At 40.2% G+C, this 21,585-nt stretch overlaps 3 protein-coding genes across 4 annotated transcripts in view; 2 read left to right on the forward strand and 1 right to left on the reverse strand.

Moving 5' to 3' along the window:
* DNAJC13 (DnaJ heat shock protein family (Hsp40) member C13) overlaps nucleotides 1–2,808 on the forward strand; it is a 50,646-nt gene extending 47,838 nt beyond the window's left edge. For both annotated transcript variants that reach the window (XM_059818445.1, XM_059818447.1), the window contains one exon: nucleotides 1,983–2,808. In XM_059818445.1, the coding sequence (XP_059674428.1) occupies nucleotides 1,983–2,080 (98 nt within the window). In that variant the 3' untranslated portion in view covers nucleotides 2,081–2,808. The remainder of the gene's footprint in view (nucleotides 1–1,982) is intronic.
* A 1,465-nt stretch (nucleotides 2,809–4,273) lies between these two features.
* The window catches only part of ACAD11 (acyl-CoA dehydrogenase family member 11), a 31,111-nt gene continuing 13,799 nt past the window's right edge, over nucleotides 4,274–21,585 (reverse strand). The window contains exons 14-20 of the mRNA XM_009822046.2: nucleotides 10,608–10,674; nucleotides 9,002–9,087; nucleotides 8,736–8,807; nucleotides 7,689–7,843; nucleotides 5,664–5,780; nucleotides 5,098–5,207; nucleotides 4,274–4,609 (exon numbers count right to left, since the gene is read on the reverse strand). Of these exons, the coding sequence (XP_009820348.2) occupies nucleotides 4,495–4,609; nucleotides 5,098–5,207; nucleotides 5,664–5,780; nucleotides 7,689–7,843; nucleotides 8,736–8,807; nucleotides 9,002–9,087; nucleotides 10,608–10,674 (722 nt within the window). The 3' untranslated portion in view covers nucleotides 4,274–4,494. The remainder of the gene's footprint in view (nucleotides 4,610–5,097; nucleotides 5,208–5,663; nucleotides 5,781–7,688; nucleotides 7,844–8,735; nucleotides 8,808–9,001; nucleotides 9,088–10,607; nucleotides 10,675–21,585) is intronic.
* ACKR4 (atypical chemokine receptor 4) lies at nucleotides 15,687–19,824 on the forward strand. Its single transcript, XM_009822045.2, is given in 2 exon segments — nucleotides 15,687–15,766; nucleotides 18,681–19,824. Coding segments are annotated over 2 exon segments (1,161 nt in total). The 3' UTR covers nucleotides 19,762–19,824.

The following is a 21,585-nucleotide window of genomic DNA, read 5'->3' on the forward strand; positions in this document are numbered from 1 at the left end:
ACTTAGTGTGTTTTTCCACACAGGAAAGACTCGGTGCTTTAGCTCTGAACAGGAGTTTTCTGTTTATTGCACCATTTAATGCCACTTCGACAAAGAACACTTGAAGACTTGATTCAGTTGGTACTGAATTTACTTGGTATTTCATGAATACTATAAATTTAAAAAATTAAGTAAATGCTGCCTGATTACTGGCCAAAAACTGAAACTATACCAGACATTGTCAGGCTTGAGACTGGGGGCAATATAGCTATATAGCCTTAAGGCCTGTGCTGCATTTAAATTGCCTAATGTTGAAGTGCTTGCAAATGTAGAATAAAGATGCTGTATAAATGCAAAGTACAGATGAAACCAAACTACAAGCTTTATTTTTAACCTGCCTTATCTTGTATTCTACCTTATGTCTTGCTTCAGATTGCTTTGCTATTTGCACTTCCCTTGAAACTTCCCTTGCTTATTTCTCTTCCCTCAGGTGTCTCTTCTCCTTCCCTTCTAACTGGCAGCAGTCCCCTTCACCTGAGAAGTGGGCTTTAGATCTGCTCTGCCAGGCAGCTTGCTAACTTCTGTGTAGCTCTCTAAAGCAGGTAGATACCATCTTGCAACACGCACGCCACACTTGCTGCATTCCAAGTAACAGATGCATGTCGTAGAACTGTAAAAAATATGTGGTCCCGACCTGCAAAACACTGATAAACTTGCCTTCGTCAAGCACACAGCAGCAGAAAACTGACTGCAGTGGCTGATACTTGCTGGTACTGCAGAGGAACTAAACTTCTGAAGTATGTTAGGAATCCCTCATGATGGACAAGTTTTAAGGACAAGAGAACTAGTGGAATTTTTGCACTAGGATATGTAAAAGTGGGTCTGGCTCTTGGCAGATGCCACCAATGGCCTGGCAAAAAGAAGTCCCCTTCTGAAGCCAGGCAGCTTTTTTTACCAAAGGCACTGCTTGCTTTGCTCCCTTGCTTGCAGTAGTAGTGTAGGACTGTTTGCAAGGTGACAAACCATGCTCTGATGGTCTGGCTCCAGGCTGTAGTGTGAGGAGGGAGGGTGGGGCACGAAAGGGTAGTAAATTTAGGAGAACTTGGTGAGGATGACTTAAGGGGAGGACCCAGTAGAACTTACCATGTTGAAGATGAGCAGTGTAGGCTGAAGGGCTAATACCAAGTTGATCACTGTATTGATGCAGGAGCATGCTGCGGGTTGGCAGTTTTCTGCAGTCGTTAATCTGATAAGTTGCTGTTGAAACACCTCATGCTGCAACATGAGTTTTTATTGCATTTGTTGAAAGTTTCTATATGGCTAAATCTTAAACTCCAAGCTTTGGGGGGGGGGGGCTTTGTCTGCAGTGCAAAACTGACTGCCCCTATAGTAATTGACATAGATTTATTAATGGTAAGAAGTTCTCCATCTCTGATACAGAGCTTGTGAAGTGCTGTTATTTCTTCTAACTGAAGGCACCAGGAGCTGCCTAGACAAGCATAAGGCAGTTCTGCTTGTTCACAGGGCAGCCCATAGAGTTTCCTTTATATATGCGGCTGGGAAAACCTTTGCAACACTGAAAGCTTAAATGGGGCAGCCCAGTAGTGGAATGCATGCCTGAACTCGCTTTACTTCTGCAGCAGGTCCTTTCCTGAGCAAAGGAAGGCCACACACCCTCTTTACTGCCACTTCCATGGTGGAAGGTGAGATGGATAACGCTGGTGGTTGGGGTGGTTCTGTAACTTATTTGGCACATCAGAATAAAAAACGCTGAGCAAGTCTGAGAATGGTCTCCACAAGCTACTCCACATAGTGGACTAAGATGCCTTAATTGCTAGGGTTCCTAGATCCCTAAGAATCTAAAGGAAAACTCTTAAATGTTCTTGTGTAAGGTGTCTGGTTGACTTGGATGATGCATTTGAGTGTTACCAGAGGGAATACAGCTGTTCAATCACGCTTCAGAATCAAAACTTATCGCCAGTATTCTCTTTTCTTCCTGAAAGGCCCTGGAGTTGCTGGTTACCTTACTGCAGGGACGACATCATCTGTAATGCCCAACGTTCCACCCCCAGTAGACAACGAAGTGGGAGATGTCAGCTAAGGACTGGAAATTCTTGTGGAAGAGACAGAAAGGCAGACTGGCCAGTGATGAGGAACAGCACTTTCCTCCAACACATTGAAGTGAACTTAATGCCTTTTCCAAGTGTTTAATGACAGTGTTATTCCTTTTTCTATGACTGTTTTTTGGTTTTTTTAGGAAAAAGTCAGTGATTCTAACTATCACACTGTAACACAAGAAAGCACTCTGTGGATCAGCTGAAATGGGTACACAAGAATTTTTTTCTTGCTGTATGTAAGCACATTTTGTTCCTTTATATTTGTTTACAAGACTGTGAATCAAAACTTTCCTAGTTTTTATATTTTATGAATTAGCATGACTGGAGTTGAGCTACAGTCTAGAGGAATTGGGCTAAAATCACTTTGACCTCACCAACCCGCACTAAAAGGGCATCCCTTTTCCCTGTCAGAAGTGATCATTCCCATTGAACATGACTTGCAAAGGGTTTGTCCCTGCACCAGTTCACTGATGTCCTTAATCATTAACATTATCTTCTTCCCGAGAACAAACAGCATTAGACATTTGTATGTATAACTGGCTTGACCAAATTGACAAAGCTTCAGCAAAAAAACCTTAAAGTTGACATGTAATGTAAGAAATTAGTGTAATTGTGAAATGTTCTATACATTATCCAGTATATAAAAACTTTCTATATTGAGTGTACATTATACAGATCATTCATATGTACATAAAATTTTAAAATAAAGGGAATTAAGAGCCTTGTTAATGAGATAAAGGTGGTGTTCTTCTGTAGCTGTTCTTTGAAGGTATGGGAAACGAGGGTGGTCAGAGACCTTAATTTGAGTGTGGCTAAACAGGGTTCCTGGGCATTCTTGCTTGGAGAAGCATGTTGTGCAGGTTTTGAGAGCCTGGAGCAGAACTCCTAAACCACAGTAGTGGTACAATGCAGGTTGATTTGTGTTTCAAACGCACTTCAGCCACTGACTTGCTGACATTCTCAACTTCCTAGGAAACATTCTTGGTGGGAAGCAAGAGGAAACTAAGATGAATGGAAATATAAACAGTAATTACTGCTTTCTCAGAAGATATTATAATCTTGTTTTTTAGGTATAATGAACTGATATGAGGTAAGAAACTTACTGTGGAAAGCTTCCAGTTCTAGGTACTCAGAAATAGTACCACCCTGACTGATTTCAGCAGCCTTTGCCGGAACACCCTTCAAGTGAACACTGGGCTGTAGGCTCAAGGCTGGAACTGGCTCCAAACCCCCAAATAGGGCGTTTTCGCTTCAAGGCTATGCTAGGGTTGTTCATTTGTTCATGCCAAAAGTAAACATGCGTATCCTTAAGTTAATTGTTGATCAACCCTGTGTAAGTTGAAAAGAGACTGTCCTACCTTATAGGAAGTAGAACTACTGACAGTCTGGTCTGCTGTGACCTGCCTTGTTCTGTTACTGTATGAACAAGTTCTCTTGTGAGTAACTAATGTCAAAGAGGATTGTTACAGAAGCAGAGCTGAGGAACTCGGACCTTTGAGAACTTCACAAAGGTGTATTGGGCATAAATGGCAGAGCCTCTTTTGGCAGCAGAGGTGGCCATGAACTGCCCTGTGCCAGTCACTGCTTGCTCCAGCCAAAACTTCAGCTCCTCAGAGGGGAAGGTGCCACCTATGCTTAGACACATTTAAGAAAAGGTGGGAGCAGCTGGGGCCAGGAGACAGGAGGACGCTTGTGAGGATGCACAAAAGGAGACACAGAAGGAAAGATGCAAGGGAAGACAAAAGGGGCACCTATAAAGAAAAATGTGGGGAGAGACATTTGGAGAAACAAAGCAGAGAAGTAAGAAGAAAGGAGTAGCAGACAAATGGCTACACACTGACCCCAGCCTCCTGTGCTGCCCTGAGCCTCACTTGAGGGGAGGTGGGAGGAGGACTGAGTTGTAGCATCAGTGAAAAGGAGGGCAGCTGAGAGCAGGAACAGGGGAGGAAAGGGGATTGGAGTGAGGCTGAGCTTAGGATAATGCCTTCCTTTTCATTTTCCAAAGGGATTAATTGTAATTTAATCAGTAATTAAAAGTTTATCCTAGCTTGCAGTAAACTAAATTAGGTGAACTGCTGAGTCAAAACTGCTTTGGCTACAGTGAAAGGATAAAAGAGGGCTTTGGCTCAGAGCAAATAAAGCACTTCAGGCCTATTAGAAAATAGATCTTTATTTAGTGTTACAAAGAACTCGGACAAATTCTGGTATTTACATGGCCTTCTGTGAACTTTTAAAAGCCTCTGATTATTAAGTGTAATAATTACAAGTAAAGGTTGACAGAATATGCATTGCTTCAAGCTAGAATCAAGTTTTTTTATTCATCTGATTTTACCTTAACATTATTACGCTGAAGAAAATCTCGAATCTTCTATCCATTTGAGATGGCTTTATGTTGACATTAGATTTTTGCAGTTAGCTGCTTTGACTGATCAAGCAGTTCCCACCTTGCAATTGTTGAGAGATGAACTTCATCCGGCCCATCTGCCAGGCGCAAGGTCCGTATATAAGCAAACCTGTGGAAGAGCTGAATTAGGGGTAGATTTCTAATCCTGCCACAGCAGCAAGCCAGTCTGACAGCAGGAGTTCTCAGCACTATTTTTGCAATAGTCGTCCTTTTAACAATAATCTCTTTGAAAAGAGCTATCACACAGCAGATAACTGCAGCACAATCTTCCTGGCAGGATTGAGATGTGTGGAAATTCAGAAGGCTTGCTTCTCCCCAAGGCGATAAGGGATAAGATAGAGCTGTAGAAACAGATCCTCTATGCTGCTGATAAGAACTATTTTAGTCCAGTGCCAGCTTTTTTTTTTTGGGGGGTGGGGTGTAAAGCCATGCAATGGTATTGGAATTGAATTATAAAAGCAATTGTTTTAAGTTTCATAGTTTACAGGCATATGGACCATTATTTTGGGCTACCTGAGGTGAAAGAGCATGTACTGGTGTTATAAAATTATCTTAAAAGGAATGCTTAGAATCTACAGGTAAGTCTTTCTTACTCACATAGAAGCCAAAGGGAAATCCTGGGAAACTCCAGCTCCACCACACACTTGGATAGCACAGTCAATCACTTTAAGCACAGCTCGAGGGACAACCACTTTAGTCATGGCTACCTGTAGTTAGAAGAGAACTTACATTATCAGTAATAGTTTCATAAGCAAGTGAAAATGTTTCTTTAACAGTTCTACTGAAGACTGGTATCTCATAGTACATTCCTTCCTCTTTGGATCGGATGAGAGCTCTGCCATTCCTGCTCCCTGGGTAATGTAAAACTGTTTCCAGTCACCCAAAACTATCTCATTGTGCTGTGAGACAAGTGAGCAATACTTGAATGTCTTCAATTTTTAAATACTTTATCAGACTGATCTCACAGTTTCTAACCAAGAACACTTTCCAGTCTTGTGACAATCAAAAGCACATCTTAGGGGTGTCTATTTTCAACATGAAGTTATGCTCTATCATTGGAAGGATAAAGTTTAGCAGTATGTTTTAGCTTGTATTTCAACCAGTTGAATGCACAGGTATTGCATCCCCAAGTCCGAGCCTAAGGCTGCCAAAAAAGAAATTACCTCTTTTCTTGCTTTTCTGTTTCCCAACGTGTCAATCTTGCTGGCTGTTTTCAGTGTAAGCAGTCGAGCCTGTTCTATGCTAAGGCGGCATTCAGCGATCCAGTGGGCAACAACTTCCTGCAGAAACCAAAGCCAACGAGCAGGAAGTCAGTTAATGCCTTCTAGTGTGTCTGGGTAAACCTGCCCTAAGGAAGATGCCCCTATTCCTCAGCATGTGCATGTTCAGTCATTTAGAGACACCCTTGTGCAAGTTAAAGCTGGTTTGATGCATCTAATCTAGTATGAGGAAAAAAGAAAGAAAACACTTGACCGACAAAAATACTAAAGATAGAGCAGTTCTTTTCCTACTAGGAAAGAGGATAAGGGGAAAAACTGCAGATTCTAGCACACTTCCCTTTCCTGGTCAGACCCACTGCCTGCCAGCCATTTTCCTGAAGCCCTTCAAAGCCTGCTTTTTACTCCCTGCTTTCCTTTACCCACTGCTAGGACTCACAACCCTCTCTCTGTGTAACATGCCCCAGTATACAAAAATTGGGGGGTGAAAGAGGAGAGGAATCAGTTCTGTTTTGCTTAAACTACCGTGTTACATGCCCAGACAAACAGCTGCAGGGTGGTTCCTGCAGCATCTGTCCGTTCACAGTGATGATAAATGATCTGAAGTTATGGTCTTGGCAGCCCTTCCCTGATCCTCTTAGCTAATTCCCCTCTGCAGCCAACACACCACAGTAGAAAAAAATGTTCATGTGACGCTTGTCAGTGCAAAAGCTGTTTGGAGCCTGAGCCAGCCTCGGGCACACATTCCTGCCTGCATTGTGGATGTTGCAGCCTTGGCAGCCACAGGAGGCATGAGCAAATGTGCAGCACTCCTTCCAGTGCAAAGTCTGGGGGCTCAGCTTAGCTCATGCCAGCAAAGGTGGACTGAACCTGGGTGGAAGTGTTCACACATTTCTTCTGCCCGCAGCTCCCAGGGTTGTAACTAGGTGCCATGTGGGCAGTGGTGGCAGTCAGCCCATTATGCAAGGCAGCCATCAGCCTCACCGCTTCCTTAGCTATCCCAGAGCTGTGAAGAGCCTAAGCTGGCTATGCAGCTGGCCTCCAGGTCTTGCCTGTGGCTTCATCAAACACCAGTTTTACTTTAATGAGCTTCTGAGAAATAGAGTGCGACTCATCCAACTCTTACTAATTCTAGGTTATGGTCGTGAACGTAAGTTTGGCAATGACATGACTGGAAAACGGAATGTAAGATTATTCCCTTTGGATCTGTACAAACAATTCTCTATAACCTGTGCCAGACGCTAATTCCATTTCCTCTTTCTGTTGCCTTTACTACTTTTTGCCAATAAAGTCATCTTATCTGTTGGATAAGACTGAGGAACACTTGAAATGTGATAGGCCAGCTACTAAATGCTGATGGTTCCTATAAAAAGCAGACCATCATCTTTTTATTATTCTAGTGAGTTCTCTCTCACGAAACAGTATTTTAATTCCACAGCAAGATAAGACCAAAAATCCCAATATGGGCTTGGTTTGGTCTGTACTTTCATAAGTAAGTAAGTACAAATAATTGATTAGAGAAGTAAAATTTTTAGTCATATTTAGACCCTTGACTGTCTCTGGTAATCATGAACGGTGATGTCTAGGTGACAAATTTGATACACAGAAATGGTGAATTCAGATTGTAACTACAGAAACATAAGCTGTATGCCTGAAAAAATACCTGTCCAAAGTGATCAGTGAAAGCAGAGAAAAAAACATGGTGATAAAATCTGTATTCAAATCCAGCAAAGGATATCCAATTCACTGCAAGGAGAAAGAAGGAAGGGAAAAAAAAAAAATCCTGTAGTGAAAAATGGGAACCTCGCAATGTGATTTTTTCCTTTGCCACCTGAGGCATTATGAATAGGAATTCAAGGTTAGGGCACATCTATTGCAGTGTCCGTTATTAGAGTCACAAGGTTTTGTGTGGCCAAAACAAAGGGTGATGTCTGGAGCACATGAGTTGAGACAAAGAGGGAATATACTCACGTGGTGATAAAGTTTCTTCCCAAAAGTCTCTCTCTGTGCTGCGCGCTGGCACATTATCTGTAAAGCAGTTTCAGCTGCACCAAGGGACCTCATGCAATGATGAATACGGCCTGGCCCAAGTCGACCTTGAGCTATCTCAAACCCCCTGCCCTCACCTGGTTGGAAAGAAAAACAGGCACATGTAGACTCCTTGATTCCTGCTTGAAGTGATCCATGGCTCTGAGCAGAAGTGGCCTCACAGCACCAGGGCTAGAAGCAAGCTTCTTAAAGTTTATTTTGCAGAACTGTTGCTTGTTTACTCCAACTAGATCTACACTGACACACTGTTCATAACACTTACAGCACAAAGTACACTCTAAGATGGTTTCTGAGAGGGAATTTACCTGATTTAATTTAAATGTTGTTAATATTACATTGAAAAACACATCTACGAGATTGGGTGTGAGAATGTGGGGGACAACTTTGAGGTTTCCAGGTCCTAGGGCTACTCAAGAGAGAAAGCTCTTTCAGGGAAATAAAAATAGCAGAGAGGAAATACTATAAATTCTGATTTCTTCTAAGTGAGAGAAGTAGAGTCCAGTTCTCCCTGAAGAAGGTCACAGTGCTGGCCTGCTCATTCTTTCTTTTTTTTTTTTTCAGTTCTGCTAAGTTTGCAGGCACCCAGGCTTGGACAGACATGGACTACAGCAGAATGCTCTTTTTAAAAACTGGTTTTGGGGAAAGAACGCCACAGATATCTTCTGCTTTGCTCTGCCTCAGGGAAGTGATTTTCACATGACAGCTACAGCTGCCCTACTTCCTTCAATCACCTTCCTGCTCTAAACAAGTTATATTCAAGCAGCAGGTAGACTGCTAAAGGAAGAGTGGGCTCCCTCTTACATGTGTTTGAGACCCTGGCTCAACCAACCGTAGCTGGACACACCTTATCTAAGGAATCCACTGTAAGCGGTTTACAATAACTTACGGTTATTCATAAAATAAACCACCATTTCATAAAACTTGTTTCATTGCTGTATGTATTAAAAAGGAATTAATACTGAAACTCACCCAGTATTATATTGGAGACAGGTACTCGCACATCACTAAAGTGTATCTCAAAATGTCCTCCATGGATCTCATCTACAGGGATAGAGAAAACACACCAGCAGGGTAAAACGAAGGAGGATAGAAATACATGCCTTCAATTCCTAACCCTTTTTCTATATATGCATTTTACTGATTTATTTCATACACAATATTTATTAGTATTACTGCAGCTTCTGAGCAGTTCTGCTAACAAATTAATACACATATAGCTGATAAATATCACCTACCCAGGTAGCCAAACACCGAGAGGGGTCTTATCAGCTTCAGCCCTGGAGTGTCCATGGGAACAATAATCATACTGTGCTGCTCATACCTGATCAAGACAAAATGCACAAGTTATGCACAAGTTTGAGCCTCCCTTCTGCCCCTTCCCTCCACTTTTTTATTTTCTATCCTCAATTTAGCACTCACATAAAGCCAACGTTGAGATTTACCTACACCGACTGCAGCCATTCTGCCTGCACGCAGTGCGGCATGCATGCTTCAACAGTCCTTGAATCACCAGCCAACAAGTAAAAATATACTACTGGCATCTAATGCACCATGACTGAAAAATTACTACTTCTGTCACTTCTGTGCAAGTACTTCTGTATCACCCAGTCCATTTCCTCCCCCCCTCCTTTCTTTTTTATTCTCCAAACATGTTTATCATCATCATCATCTTGGCTTGCCTATAGTTTAGGAAAAGAATCCCCATGTTTAAATTGCTTCAGAATATTTAAGGTCAGTTATTAGTCACACAGAACTGGAGGTGACATCCCAGGTCCCTGAATTTAGTCTCCAGTTCTAGCAAGTCCAGTATCGCATGACCCCTCCATGAACTTCTGTTCAGCTTTGAAGAGCTCAACAGATACCACTGTCTGTACAGCCTCTGGACAAACCATCCTCTGTGCTGTAAGCAAGTTACTGTTTGCTTCTCAATGGAACCTAGCCAAATCTAAAAACTTAAGATATTCAGTGGAATTTGGGCTAAAATCCAACTTAGAGATAGAAATGTTCCAATTCTTTTGTATTACAAGCTGAGTGATTTTAATGGAACTAGTCACGAAGCATTTTATTCATCACTCATATAAGTTTTTGTAAAAGGCAATTTTAGTTTGGTAATAAGAGTTGAACAACATATTTATTTTAAACAAGAAGATGGAATTATTATATTTATACATATATGAATGGAATGAGTAGGTCTGATTAAAGATTTACAATGCTTTCTGCTCACACAACTTCACATAATGAACAACCCAGGTTTCAAACTTAACCTACAGATAACTTTGTGAAAAACTTAAGAGATAACTTCAGGTCTCTGATGTGCCACTTGTACTCATTTTGTTCAGGGAAGCTCTGAAAAGTTTTGGTTTTATTATCATTTAAGCAAGCAATTCTTAGTCTTGATAATTGTTTTATATACGATACTTTTATGAAATAAATTATAAGCCAGAGGTATTTGTTGGTTAAACAACTGATGCAGACTAAAATGAATGTGACCAAGATAAAGTTAGTGAACCTCCAAAAATTTCCTGATCCAATTCACCACACAGCTGCACGAACACTAGGGCTAGTGCAATGGAGGTGGGGAAGCATGCCGATGCAAGCTGGTGACAGTGAAAATGTTGCAAGGCTTCAGTCATCAGCAGCTGACAGCAGAACAGGAGCTTGGTCAGCAACATTTTTCTCTAAACAGGCACATGCACAGGTTTAAAACTCCCCTGTAATTCACAAGCACATCCAACCAATCAAGGCAATTAATGGTATTTCACTTAGCAGAATTTTTGCAAGCAGTGACTCCTCCAGGAAACAAGTTTTAGGTAACTATTTGAATCTCCTAGGAATCCTTACCTGGATGCTGAGGAGGTTTTGGTTTTGCCCATTACAATTGCAACTTTGCAATTTGGGTTCCCAGCACCTTAAAAAAGTCACAAACACAGAAATAGTTTTCAATATGAAAATCTCATTGTAGAAGCAAATGAAGTTTCATACAAATAAATCTTACTGCCTTCCTTTCGTGACACAGGAGCAAAAGCATGCAATCTACTTCTGTGTTTATACTCTGAGTAATCAGACTGAAACGAAATACATCTTATTGCTTAACATGTAAAAGGGAGTTGACTTGTGGGGAGGGGAACAATGAAAAGCCAAACACCCAAACCCTCCAGGATCCAGCTCCATCATCTATTCCTATGAAAAGAGAACAAGAAGGTACTTGAAATGGAATCTAATTATTTCTGTCTCCATTACAGCTAAGCAAATAAGTGCAACTGATACAAAAGCACAGCTCAAGGTGAGATGCTGCCAATTTAAAAGTTAAACGTCTTAAAATTATAAAGACTGGAGGATCTATGTGGGAATGAAATGCTGACCACATTATAATGAAATTACGCAAATAAGGCTATCAAAGGGTTACCATGATGACTTTGCTGCTACTACTTCAGCATAACTTCTCTGGAATGAAGGGGTTTTTTCACCCTTTATGCAGAAAGATCTGAAGGGAAATCGTTACCTGAAAATAATCTGCTAGCATTTCAAGCCATTGATAACATTATTTGAGACATGCCTTTGTAGCATAAAGCTACCATTTTAATGTACAAGTACTAAAGAAGATTCTATCATTAATTAAAATGGTGTCTTATTTCTAAGAAAGAGCCTTAATCTTCACTAACGTTTTCTTTAAAGGTTTCTTAGGAAGAAAGCATGCTCTCATTCCTTTCATTCAAAGTCTCACACAGACTATAAAGCTAGGGAAAAGGGGGCAGGATTATACCTAACATATGTAACAATCAGTAAATTTTCTATTGCTATCTCAATGCAGATGACAAGCTTCGCAGAGATTTAATTCAAGATTTGATCTGTACCAACTCCGTTTGTTTTGAGGTCAGAAGCAAATATGACTTTTTAACTCCTCTGGCATCTGTTATCACAAGGTTTTGGGAGCCTCTGGTTTAGACAATACAACCACCTGGCTTTGAGCTGAGCTACTTCCTCCTAGAAACAGCCACTGTCACGGCCGGAAAGTGGGAGAGAGATTCATTTTGTTTTGATGAACACCGCCTGTTTTGAGGGCCAGACTGTTGGCTGTTTGCTTTCCTCTTTTGCAATAAGGTATTCATCCATTGCTTTCAAAGTGGGGTTGTATTTGTGGCCCATGAGCTGTACAATGTTAATAAGCTAAAATATCTGAGTGAAAAGCTGGAGTGCGGGGAATAAATCAGTTTGGTAAAAAAAAAAAAGGTAGATCTCAAACAGTTGGCTCATTTGGGCAACTGCAACAAGCGAGTGACCAATGCCCAAATAACAAAACGTACTGCGACAGAACTTTGCAATGTACTACCCCACAAAGGGAAATGCTGTGCTCTTAAGCGGTATTTGACTCTTCTTCTTTTCCACAGAAGATAAAGAATTGCACACGTGGTATTTTCTAAACAACACTTATCTTGAACTGAGATTTACAACAAAATATATTTTGACTTTCTGGAATCTCTTCAAAAACTGTTTTGTAAACAATCCTCAAGTCACATCCCTGCTTCAAAAAAAGGCAAATTTCACCATGTTTTATGAAAAAAATCAGAAGCAGCTTTCATGTTGAACTTAGTGAGGAGTTCACTGAGAGCCAGACATCTGGTTAGATGTGTTAAATCACTAGTACAGGTTTCTGGAAGGCAAATGAATACCTCTGTTTCATTTGTACTTTTTCCCATCTGAACACAGCAAAGTAAGGCAGATTCCTGGCCTTTCCACTCCTTAGAGACTCAAGTTCTGAAAACCCAAAACAAATTTTATGCAACTTTGACCCATAAATGCCAGAAAGAAGTTCTGGTCTAATGCAAGACTCTGAAAGTCTCCAGTGCTTTGGAAGAAATGCAGATTGTCTGGATAGAATAAATCTCTCATTTGCAAATGGCATTTTTATATTACTTACAGAATTCAAAGAAGCTGCTGGAGGATGGGGGGAAGAGTCAGAGAAGCCTGTGATTTTGCCAGGAGTTACAAGTAGTTTTGCAAGAAACTCACAATTGAACAAACAGAAATAGTAGAGATTTTAGAAGGTCAGTTTTAAGCATATTTCCATATTGATAAGCTTTTTAATAAGCTTTTACATATATATGTCTGCACAACCTGTCCAAAACTTTTAAACCACAATGCTGCTACACTGGGAAACATCCTAAGTTTAACTAATGTATTATATTTTTTAACTCTTCATAGCACTCATATAAAGCAAAGGCAATGATACTTTAAAATGTGCTTAGAGGGTTGATCACAACCTTATTAGTAGCCTAATCTTTGCTGTCAGAGGGTGTAACATGCTTAAGATTACGGGTCTTCACACAATCAGCTTATACAGATCTTTTCTGGTGGAGAGTACTAAATGTGGCACAGACACGGACAGTACAACCCTTACTTAAAGAAGCTGCCATATAACCTGATTTCAGAAGCCAATAGCACTTAATTCTTGCAATCTGCTTACCTATATTTTAGTGTCCAGTCTTCAAATTTTTGGCTAAGATGACTAAGGCAGGATAAACTACTACTTGAATGCCCAGAATACCTATGACTCTTGCCACGTTGGCTGCTGCACTGGTGAGCCCGGTGGGTTACCTCTCTCTGCTAAAGATCAGGCGCCTGTGGTGACATTATAGACTTGGCAGCTTCCTAGAAAGGCACTGATAAACACATGTTCTGGACTCTCCTACAAGAGGAAACTGGACTGAGTAGGGTGGATGGCAGCATGGTATTGATTGCTGTAATATGGGGATCTCCTAATGGATAAAAGGGGACCTCCCAAGAGCCTGCAGTAATTTCTATCCACTAGCATAATGTATTCCATAGTTTTATCTCATCTTCTCCAGATAACACCGCTAGGCATCTGGTTCACGCATGGTAAATATTATAATGTAGCTGCGAGCAAACTGGCTACCCCAGTAAAGACAGAGGCGATGCTGGGGTTCTGCAGCTAATCAACAAGGGCTACGCAGTCCTGCCACTGAATGTGGCTGCTAGTCGTTCCCAGCTAGAGCTCATAGTCTCAGATGGTGCCAGTAAGAGCAGTTGCTGAGTTTAGGAATGTTTTTTTTCCTCACCTTCATCTCACTTTTACACAGCCACAAGCGCTATAGTTAAACAAGATCCATTGTCATTTTGCATTCACTCTTACTTATTAAATAATCTTTGTTATTTTTGAGCCTATAGGGCCATACTGAATTGTAGTATTACCCAACAGTATTATTTCTGTACCCTGCCTGGAAGGTTCTGTCCTTCCTGCACCCTGCAAAGTTACGAGGAGCTGAGGCACTGTAATAAACAGTACAGGACTTACACAAACTGCCTTCCTACAGTCTGCCCACAGGACCTCTTAGGCACTGGTAACACAACCATCTTTTCTGCAGACAACACACAGAGATATTTCCCTGGGAGCTTTCTTACTTCTAGCCTGATTATTCTAACTTGTTGAGGACCATATTGAGACAATGCCCATTCAGAACTGAGAGATCCACTTATTTTAAAGAGAGAGCTTAGGCCTCTAAGCAACGAGACGACTTGCGAGAAGCAGACATGCTGGAAGCAATCCAAATGTCTTATCTGCCACTGTGAAGAGCACCAGGGAACTACTGTGATAACTCAAGATGAAAACATTGCAGAAATATGCACAAATATTGCGGCACTCTTTCTCTAGACTCCAGTTCCTCTCCCAACCCATTTTTCTGTCTCGTTGTGAATGCAAATGAAGACAGAAGCATGTGGAAAACATCTGCCCGTTACATTCTTAGCTGCCCATTTTGAAGAAACTTTCCTTTCACTTATTCCAAAATAGTTGAAGCACAGACAGATGGCTACTCCAGCCGTGGCAGGTGCGTCAATTTAGTCAGCGTGGCAAAAAGCAAAACCTGACCTCTGGTCTGCTCAAAATCTCTCTCTGTTGCTTGGCATCAATATTGCATTTACTGAAACTCATTAGACTGCTACGGGATCATTGGCTCCTGACACTCTGCACAAGGTACTCTTGCACAAGAGACCAATTTGAAGCTGTAGAGACTGTGGAAATTTAAGCAAGATCCAGTCATTTTAGGAATCCTTAGCACAGGTAAGTCCATGCCTCAGTGCAGAAATACTAATGAACTTCTCCATCTTCCCTTTCCTATAAAAGTTTTGACTGTTACACAGACAGCACACTGCAAGTGGAAGAAACCTCATGGATAGAATAGCATCTTTCTATTTTTCTTCTACAGTATCTTTCTGGCTTGCAGTTTCTATGGAAATATTATCAAACACTAACTTGATTAGGAGTCTTGACTGGTAACATTCAAATCCCTGAGAACTCTCCCACAGGGTGCAGGACTGCCTGCTTATACTCCAGTTGACAATTTATCACTTGCTTTCACATCTCTTACCTATAATCTTCCTGGTTTTGTTCAATATCGCATACTGAAAGAGCAACCTCCCCCATGTCACAAAAAGCAAACTCATCTTTCTATTGTATCCCCTAAAAAGTTATGTAAAAAGGGGATATACGGATCCCTTAAAATCTTATATAGGCAGCCATCAAAAGCACAGTAGTGCCCTGAGGAAAGACTATAGTGACTGCCTACAGGTAACTCTGCCCCACACAGACCTCCCCCTCTTTCTCTCCTTTTCACCTTTTAAATGTGTGATTTGATAAAAGCCTTTTGACAATGTAAAAAAGCATTTGGACTTTCAGGAATAAAACAACCAACAACACAGTGAAATAGTAAGAGAGTCTTGACCTTCCAAAGAACACTCACATGCTGGTTGGAACAGGAAGGAATGTAGGAAATGTATGTGTTCAACATGAGAAGTGTTTCCAGGAAAGCAGGATTTTTATTTGTTTTTTTAAAAGACTGGCAAGTCAAAATGAAAGTGCAACTGACTTCCACATGAGGGTGTGGTGCTTGAAGACAAAATGCAATGTGTCAGACCAATTCAGATCATTTCACTGAAGCACATCTAAACTGCAGTACCTGCTACTAGTCTGCTGGCAAAAGAAGGTTAGTTTTGTTTTAATATTAACTGCTCTGTATATTAAGTGTGATATCTTATTTACATAAGATAGAGAAGAGCTAGGATTTACTCTTAGTTAAGTTGGCTTTACAGAGAGACATCATTTTGCTAAGGGTCATGTTCATTTCCAGTCTTAAAATTGGACTGGTTCAGTAGAAGAACAATATTCTGCTTAATTCATTAAAGAAAAAAAATCTATCTGTTTAAACTGGGGATATTAACTTCATTCAACATGTATTCATATTCATGTCAAGTTTAAACACACAGAAACTGAATTTGTATCTAAATGGAAGGCAGGAATAATTCTGCAAGAAAACATGCAAAGCTGTCTATTAATGTATCTATTAATATACCTCCTTGAAAACAGTACTTGAAAAAACAGCTGAGGTTCTGAACTGTTTGGGTACTTGTGGGCAGTTTTGTATGTGATAAGACTCCTTTCTGTGCATAACATCCTGAGAAGTCTCCAGCTGTGAGATGCAGCGTACCCACAGCAATTTGACTCTGGAAGAAATTCCACATGGGCATAAGGTGGCTCGCTATGTGGGATGGAGACTAAACTAAGCCTGTTCTGCTGCTGTTGGGCACCTGACTCCCACGGGACTGCTTTGCTTTATGTAATGGGCATGTATACATGTGCCTGAGAAACAACATCATTAACAGGAATGACAGATACGAATAGGTGTGTTAGCCAAAACATAACCGTGTTTGTAAGGGAGAAAAATCAACTGTTGTATTTTAGATAACTTTGTTTCTGTCAAGAACTCAGGTCAGCCAAAAGCGTATCAGGCAGCAGAGCATGTTACTTGTCACAGCCAAACTGCTTTGTGATACACAGACTTCTTGAAGTTTGCACTGAAATGTTTATTGTTTTGCTTTCAAGCAAATTTGCCAGTGATCCAATTTGATTAAGCACTCCCAGATGGGTTCTGTAATAAGTGTTTTAGACCTCAAACAAATCTTTTCAGTTTGACTTTTAATTTTCTTCTGATCTCGGCTAAGTGGATTAAACTTTACCTCCATCAGTTTCTCTTCTACTAAAAGAAGATACATTTGCTGCTGATGTCTGAATCTCTCTTCAGAGTACTATAAAGCTGCAAAAGATTACCCTTGCTGAAAAATCCTTCTAACACAGCTTGTTAGGCATAGAATAGATATCCCTTCCCAAACTAATAAATAGAATTACTGTATCTTTCCATTCTGCACACTTCACTTACGCAACAGTAAATGACATATTACAAGACTTAAAATAAGTGTAATCATCATCTGAAGTCTAATGGGAAGTGTTTTGAAATGTTAAAATACTCCAACAAAGTCATTAAGGATGAAGCCAAACCACATAGTTAATTTCTAACTAACACATTTCTAAAAAAAATTTAGATAGAAGATTCACTGAAAAAAAAAAGTATCAAGTAAAAATAGAAATTATTCATTTCTTTCTATTTAATTGGTCTGCATTCCTAAACATGAGATCAATCAGTAACTTATTTTTCCTGGTAGACAGAATACATTAAAAATTTTTTTAAAAGTTACTGTTTATAGTAACAGTTTGGCAACCCTTCATTTAAACCCTTGTCTAAAAACCTGAAATGGTATTTGGAGTTTTTTCAAGCTTGAAAAAGCCAAGCTTAAAAAAGCTCTGGGGCAGAATATCAGATAAGAATCTGCTTTCAGTAACATTGGCCTCAAATGCTGAAACACTGCAGATAATGAGAAAGGGGGATGTGTTTTTCATTCTTAGCTACTTTTTGCTACTGCTGTTAAGAAATCTTAATCCCATTTATTTCAAGAAAACAGGGCACTGCAGGACTGTAGTTTACAACAGAAAGAATTTCAGCAAATTAATCAATGAACACAATTATAGGAAAAGAAGAAAATACTGTAGGACATGACTTGCTTAAGACACAGCCTGAAGATACAAACACTCAAACTTCAACTCTACGCTGGCAGTGAGAAAACAGCCTTAGTGCTTATGGAGCAAATCTGTCATGAGATAGTACTTGAAAAAAACAGCAGAGCTTCTGAGCTGTTTGGGTACTTGTGGGCAGTTTTGTACATGATAAGATTCCTTTTTGTCATAACATCCTGAGAAGTCTCCAGCTGTAAGATGCAGTGTACCCGCAGCAATTTGATTCTGTAAGAAATTCCACATGGGCATGGATTGCTGTGTGGGATGGAGACTAAAATAAGCCTGTTCCGCTGCTGTTCAGCAACTGACTCCACTGCTGTGCTTTATGTAACAGGCATGTATATATGTGACTGAGAAACAAACAAGCACATTCCTCCTATATTATACTTGTATCCCAAATTTGCCAAAATTAATGATAGTAGGCACAGAATACTACTGTTTGCCTCTCAGCTTTAACCTGTTAGTATTCCTTATCCACGCCAATGCTCCAATAGGATTTACAGCCTTCAACTGGTACTCCTTTGCTTTGCAGAGGCTGTAGAGGAAGGTGTAATTTCAACCCTATAAAGGTACAGACAAATTTATTTTGCAGTGGAATATTGTCAAACATAACTGAGTCAGAGCAGTCTAAGCAATGATGGCTCCTCAACTGAAATGTTGAAACCAGTGAAGTGCACTCCAAGCATCTTGCAATCTCAAACGCTAATGTTGTTAATGAAAGCATTTTCAGTTGAATCCATTTTACTTTACATTGCACAAACGGATGTAGTCAGTTGCCCCATTTCATGTGAGAATTTGAGACGGCCTGTTCTACCTCCATCAGTGCTCTACTTTGATTATTTATGAATGTATTCTCAATATCCAACTTCTTTAAACTTGAGATTTATAAGCAACCCTGAGCAAGGGTTTTAGGTTTCAACAGAAATTTTAAAACGTAAAACCAGTATTATTTCCTTGGTGTTCCCTTCCCCCCCTTTTTTTGTGTCTTGCAGCTTTGCCATGGGCTGGGATATGAATAACTCGACAGATTACTGGATTGAGGACGAGGAGGATGATCTCAACTCTGTTATAGATTACAATACATATGAGCTTCTCTGTGAAAAGAGTGACGTGAGAAATTTCAGTAAATTATTCCTTCCTGTGTTCTATGCATTGGCTTTCACTGTTGGAGTTGCTGGAAATTCATTAGTGGTCGCTATTTATGCCTATTGCAAGAAACCGAAGACTAAGACAGATGTGTACCTCATGCATCTAGCCATTGCTGATTTGCTCTTGCTCTTTACACTCCCTTTTTGGGCTGCAAATGCAGTGCAGGGATGGGAACTTGGAAACTCAATGTGCAAGCTCTCTTCTTCTCTGTACACCATGAATTTCAGCTCTAGCATGCTGTTCCTGGCCTGTATCAGCGTGGATAGATACAGGGCCACTTCTGAATCCCGGGGTCATAGAAGAATTGGTAAACATTGCAGTGTTACCTGCATCTGTGTCTGGCTGGCTGCCATTTTCCTCAGTATCCCTGAACTGATATTTAATCAAGTCAAGAAACACAATGACAGGAATGAATGCCTTCCTGTATTTCCAATGAACATGGAAACACTCTTAAAAGCAACCATTCAAATCCTGGAAATTATTCTGGAATTTCTGCTTCCTTTTCTAGTAATGCTGATCTGCTATTCAGCTACTGCTCGAGCAATCTTTAGATCTGCAAATGCTAAAAAATCTAGACCTTTCATGGTTCTGTTGGCAGTAGTGGCTACTTTCATTATTACCCAGCTACCTTACAACATTGTTAAGTTCTGGCGAGCCATAGATATCATCTACATGTTGATTACTGACTGTGATGCAAGTAAAACCATAGATGTCGCACTCCAGGTCACCAAGAGCATCGCTTTGTTTCACACCTGCCTGAACCCTCTTCTCTATGCCTTTCTGGGTGCCTCTTTTAAAATGCACATTATGAAAACCGCAAAAAATTATGGATACTGGAGAAGACAACAACAGGACAGAAGACCTGAAGAAATTTCTATGAATTATGAAGACCATACTGAAGAAACAGTTAGTTTCACTATATAGACTCTCCATTACTTTCATTATCTTATATAACTAAGAGATTTATTTACTAATTCTGGGGGTATTGTTTCAGCAGCTGTTTGTCTGCAAGTCAACTTTCAGATTAATTTCTGAACCTGCAGACTAGCCAAGACACTACAGTGCAGTTCAAAGTGGAACACGCTGATCAAAATCAAGTATCAAGCAAGAACTAAATACTGACATTCCTAGAAGCAACTAGAGATATTTACTAAAAGAAACCACCAAACCCAAAAAAACCACAACAAAACCCAAATATCTAAAAACCACCCCAAGATTTAAATTTCAAAGGGTCACAGTACTAGGCACTTAAGTAGCTGTGTAATGAACAATCTGTACATGTCTAAACATATAATTAAAACAGAAAAAGAAACCATCAGCCATAAAACAGCAGCATGGGAACTTTTGGTACAAAAAAGTTAATAATCTTGTCTTTCTCTTCTGTTTTGTAAAACTTCAGAACATTTGCCTAATAAGTCAGTTCCATTTTTTTCCTCAGCTATCATTCCATAGATACATTTGCAGCTTGAAATGAGGTATCAGTTCATGGCTGAAAATTGGCAGGGGGGGAGGGGGAGAGCAGGGCGGAAAGCCCTCCTCTATGTGTTTCCACACACGTATAGCAACAACAACATCCTCCACAAAAAACAGTAACTCCTTCTCTGTAACTACCAAAAATGACCTTTCACCTCTCCTTTTCTGCTCACACTAAACTTCAACAAGCCCAGTGTCCTATGGGAGGCACATTCTAGATCTCTGTAAATGTCATGTCAAATGTAAATGCCAAAGTAGTGCAGTCAACACATTAGCAGAAATGTAAGAAAAGTTAAGTTAATCTTCGGATACAGGGCCTGGAATTTCTACTCAGAATTTGTAAAATGACTCAAACCCTGCAGTAACTGTATCTGCTAAAACATATGAAGATACAATAAAATCAAAGAATAAAAAAAGTGCACTGGCTGTCATTTATTCATATCATTATGTTTATTTTGTTTTAATAGGTATTGACATCTCTCATCATAGGCATATATCAACCAGCAATGGCTAGAGGCCTTGCTTGATGAATGACAGAGGTTCTGACTCCATATGGAGCTCATGGTTGGTGGTATTTACAGTTTTTCCATGGAGACGTACCCTGCCACAGTGCTGGTGAGGATTCCAGGAAAACAGCAGTTTTCCATGACACTGTGGAAGCATTTCAAATGTACTGACATATTAGCTTTCAAAATGAAAAAAGTGGTATTACAGCACACTGTCCCTGCCCTCAAACATTGCATGGGCTCTGACAAAATGCCTGATCTGTGGCTTATGAAAGCCAACAAGAATCTCTAATTTTTAGACGCTGTTCCTAGTTACACAACTACGGACTGGAAGAAAAAGCTCTAAAATGACAGACAAGAAACAACAGTAGCATAAACAAGACATTAAGCCTCCTCTCTGTTTGGATGACAAAAGCTTACAGAATTTCTGCCCAGTATTTTCAGAAATACTAGGGCATGAACAAATTAAGTCAGAAGTGCTTGACAGATGGTCTACACATACACCATAAATCTGACATGTTTAAGCCATACTGGATTTACTGTAGATGTGCACAGCACCCATGCAGAGCATGGTAAGAAACTCCAGTTCTTCCACAAAGCAACTGACTCCGTGCATTTGTGATTTATGATTTGTCTTCACAAATACAGAGAGCTCGCACTCAGAGTGACATTCTGACCAGGCTGTCAGGCTTCTGGAATTCCCAAACATCCAAGGTCCTAATGTCCCACTCAGAGTAAAAAGGAAAAAAAAAAAAAAACAACAAACACA

Source organism: Gavia stellata, chromosome 6, assembly GCF_030936135.1.
Source record: "Gavia stellata isolate bGavSte3 chromosome 6, bGavSte3.hap2, whole genome shotgun sequence".
Taxonomy (NCBI): domain Eukaryota; kingdom Metazoa; phylum Chordata; class Aves; order Gaviiformes; family Gaviidae; genus Gavia; species Gavia stellata.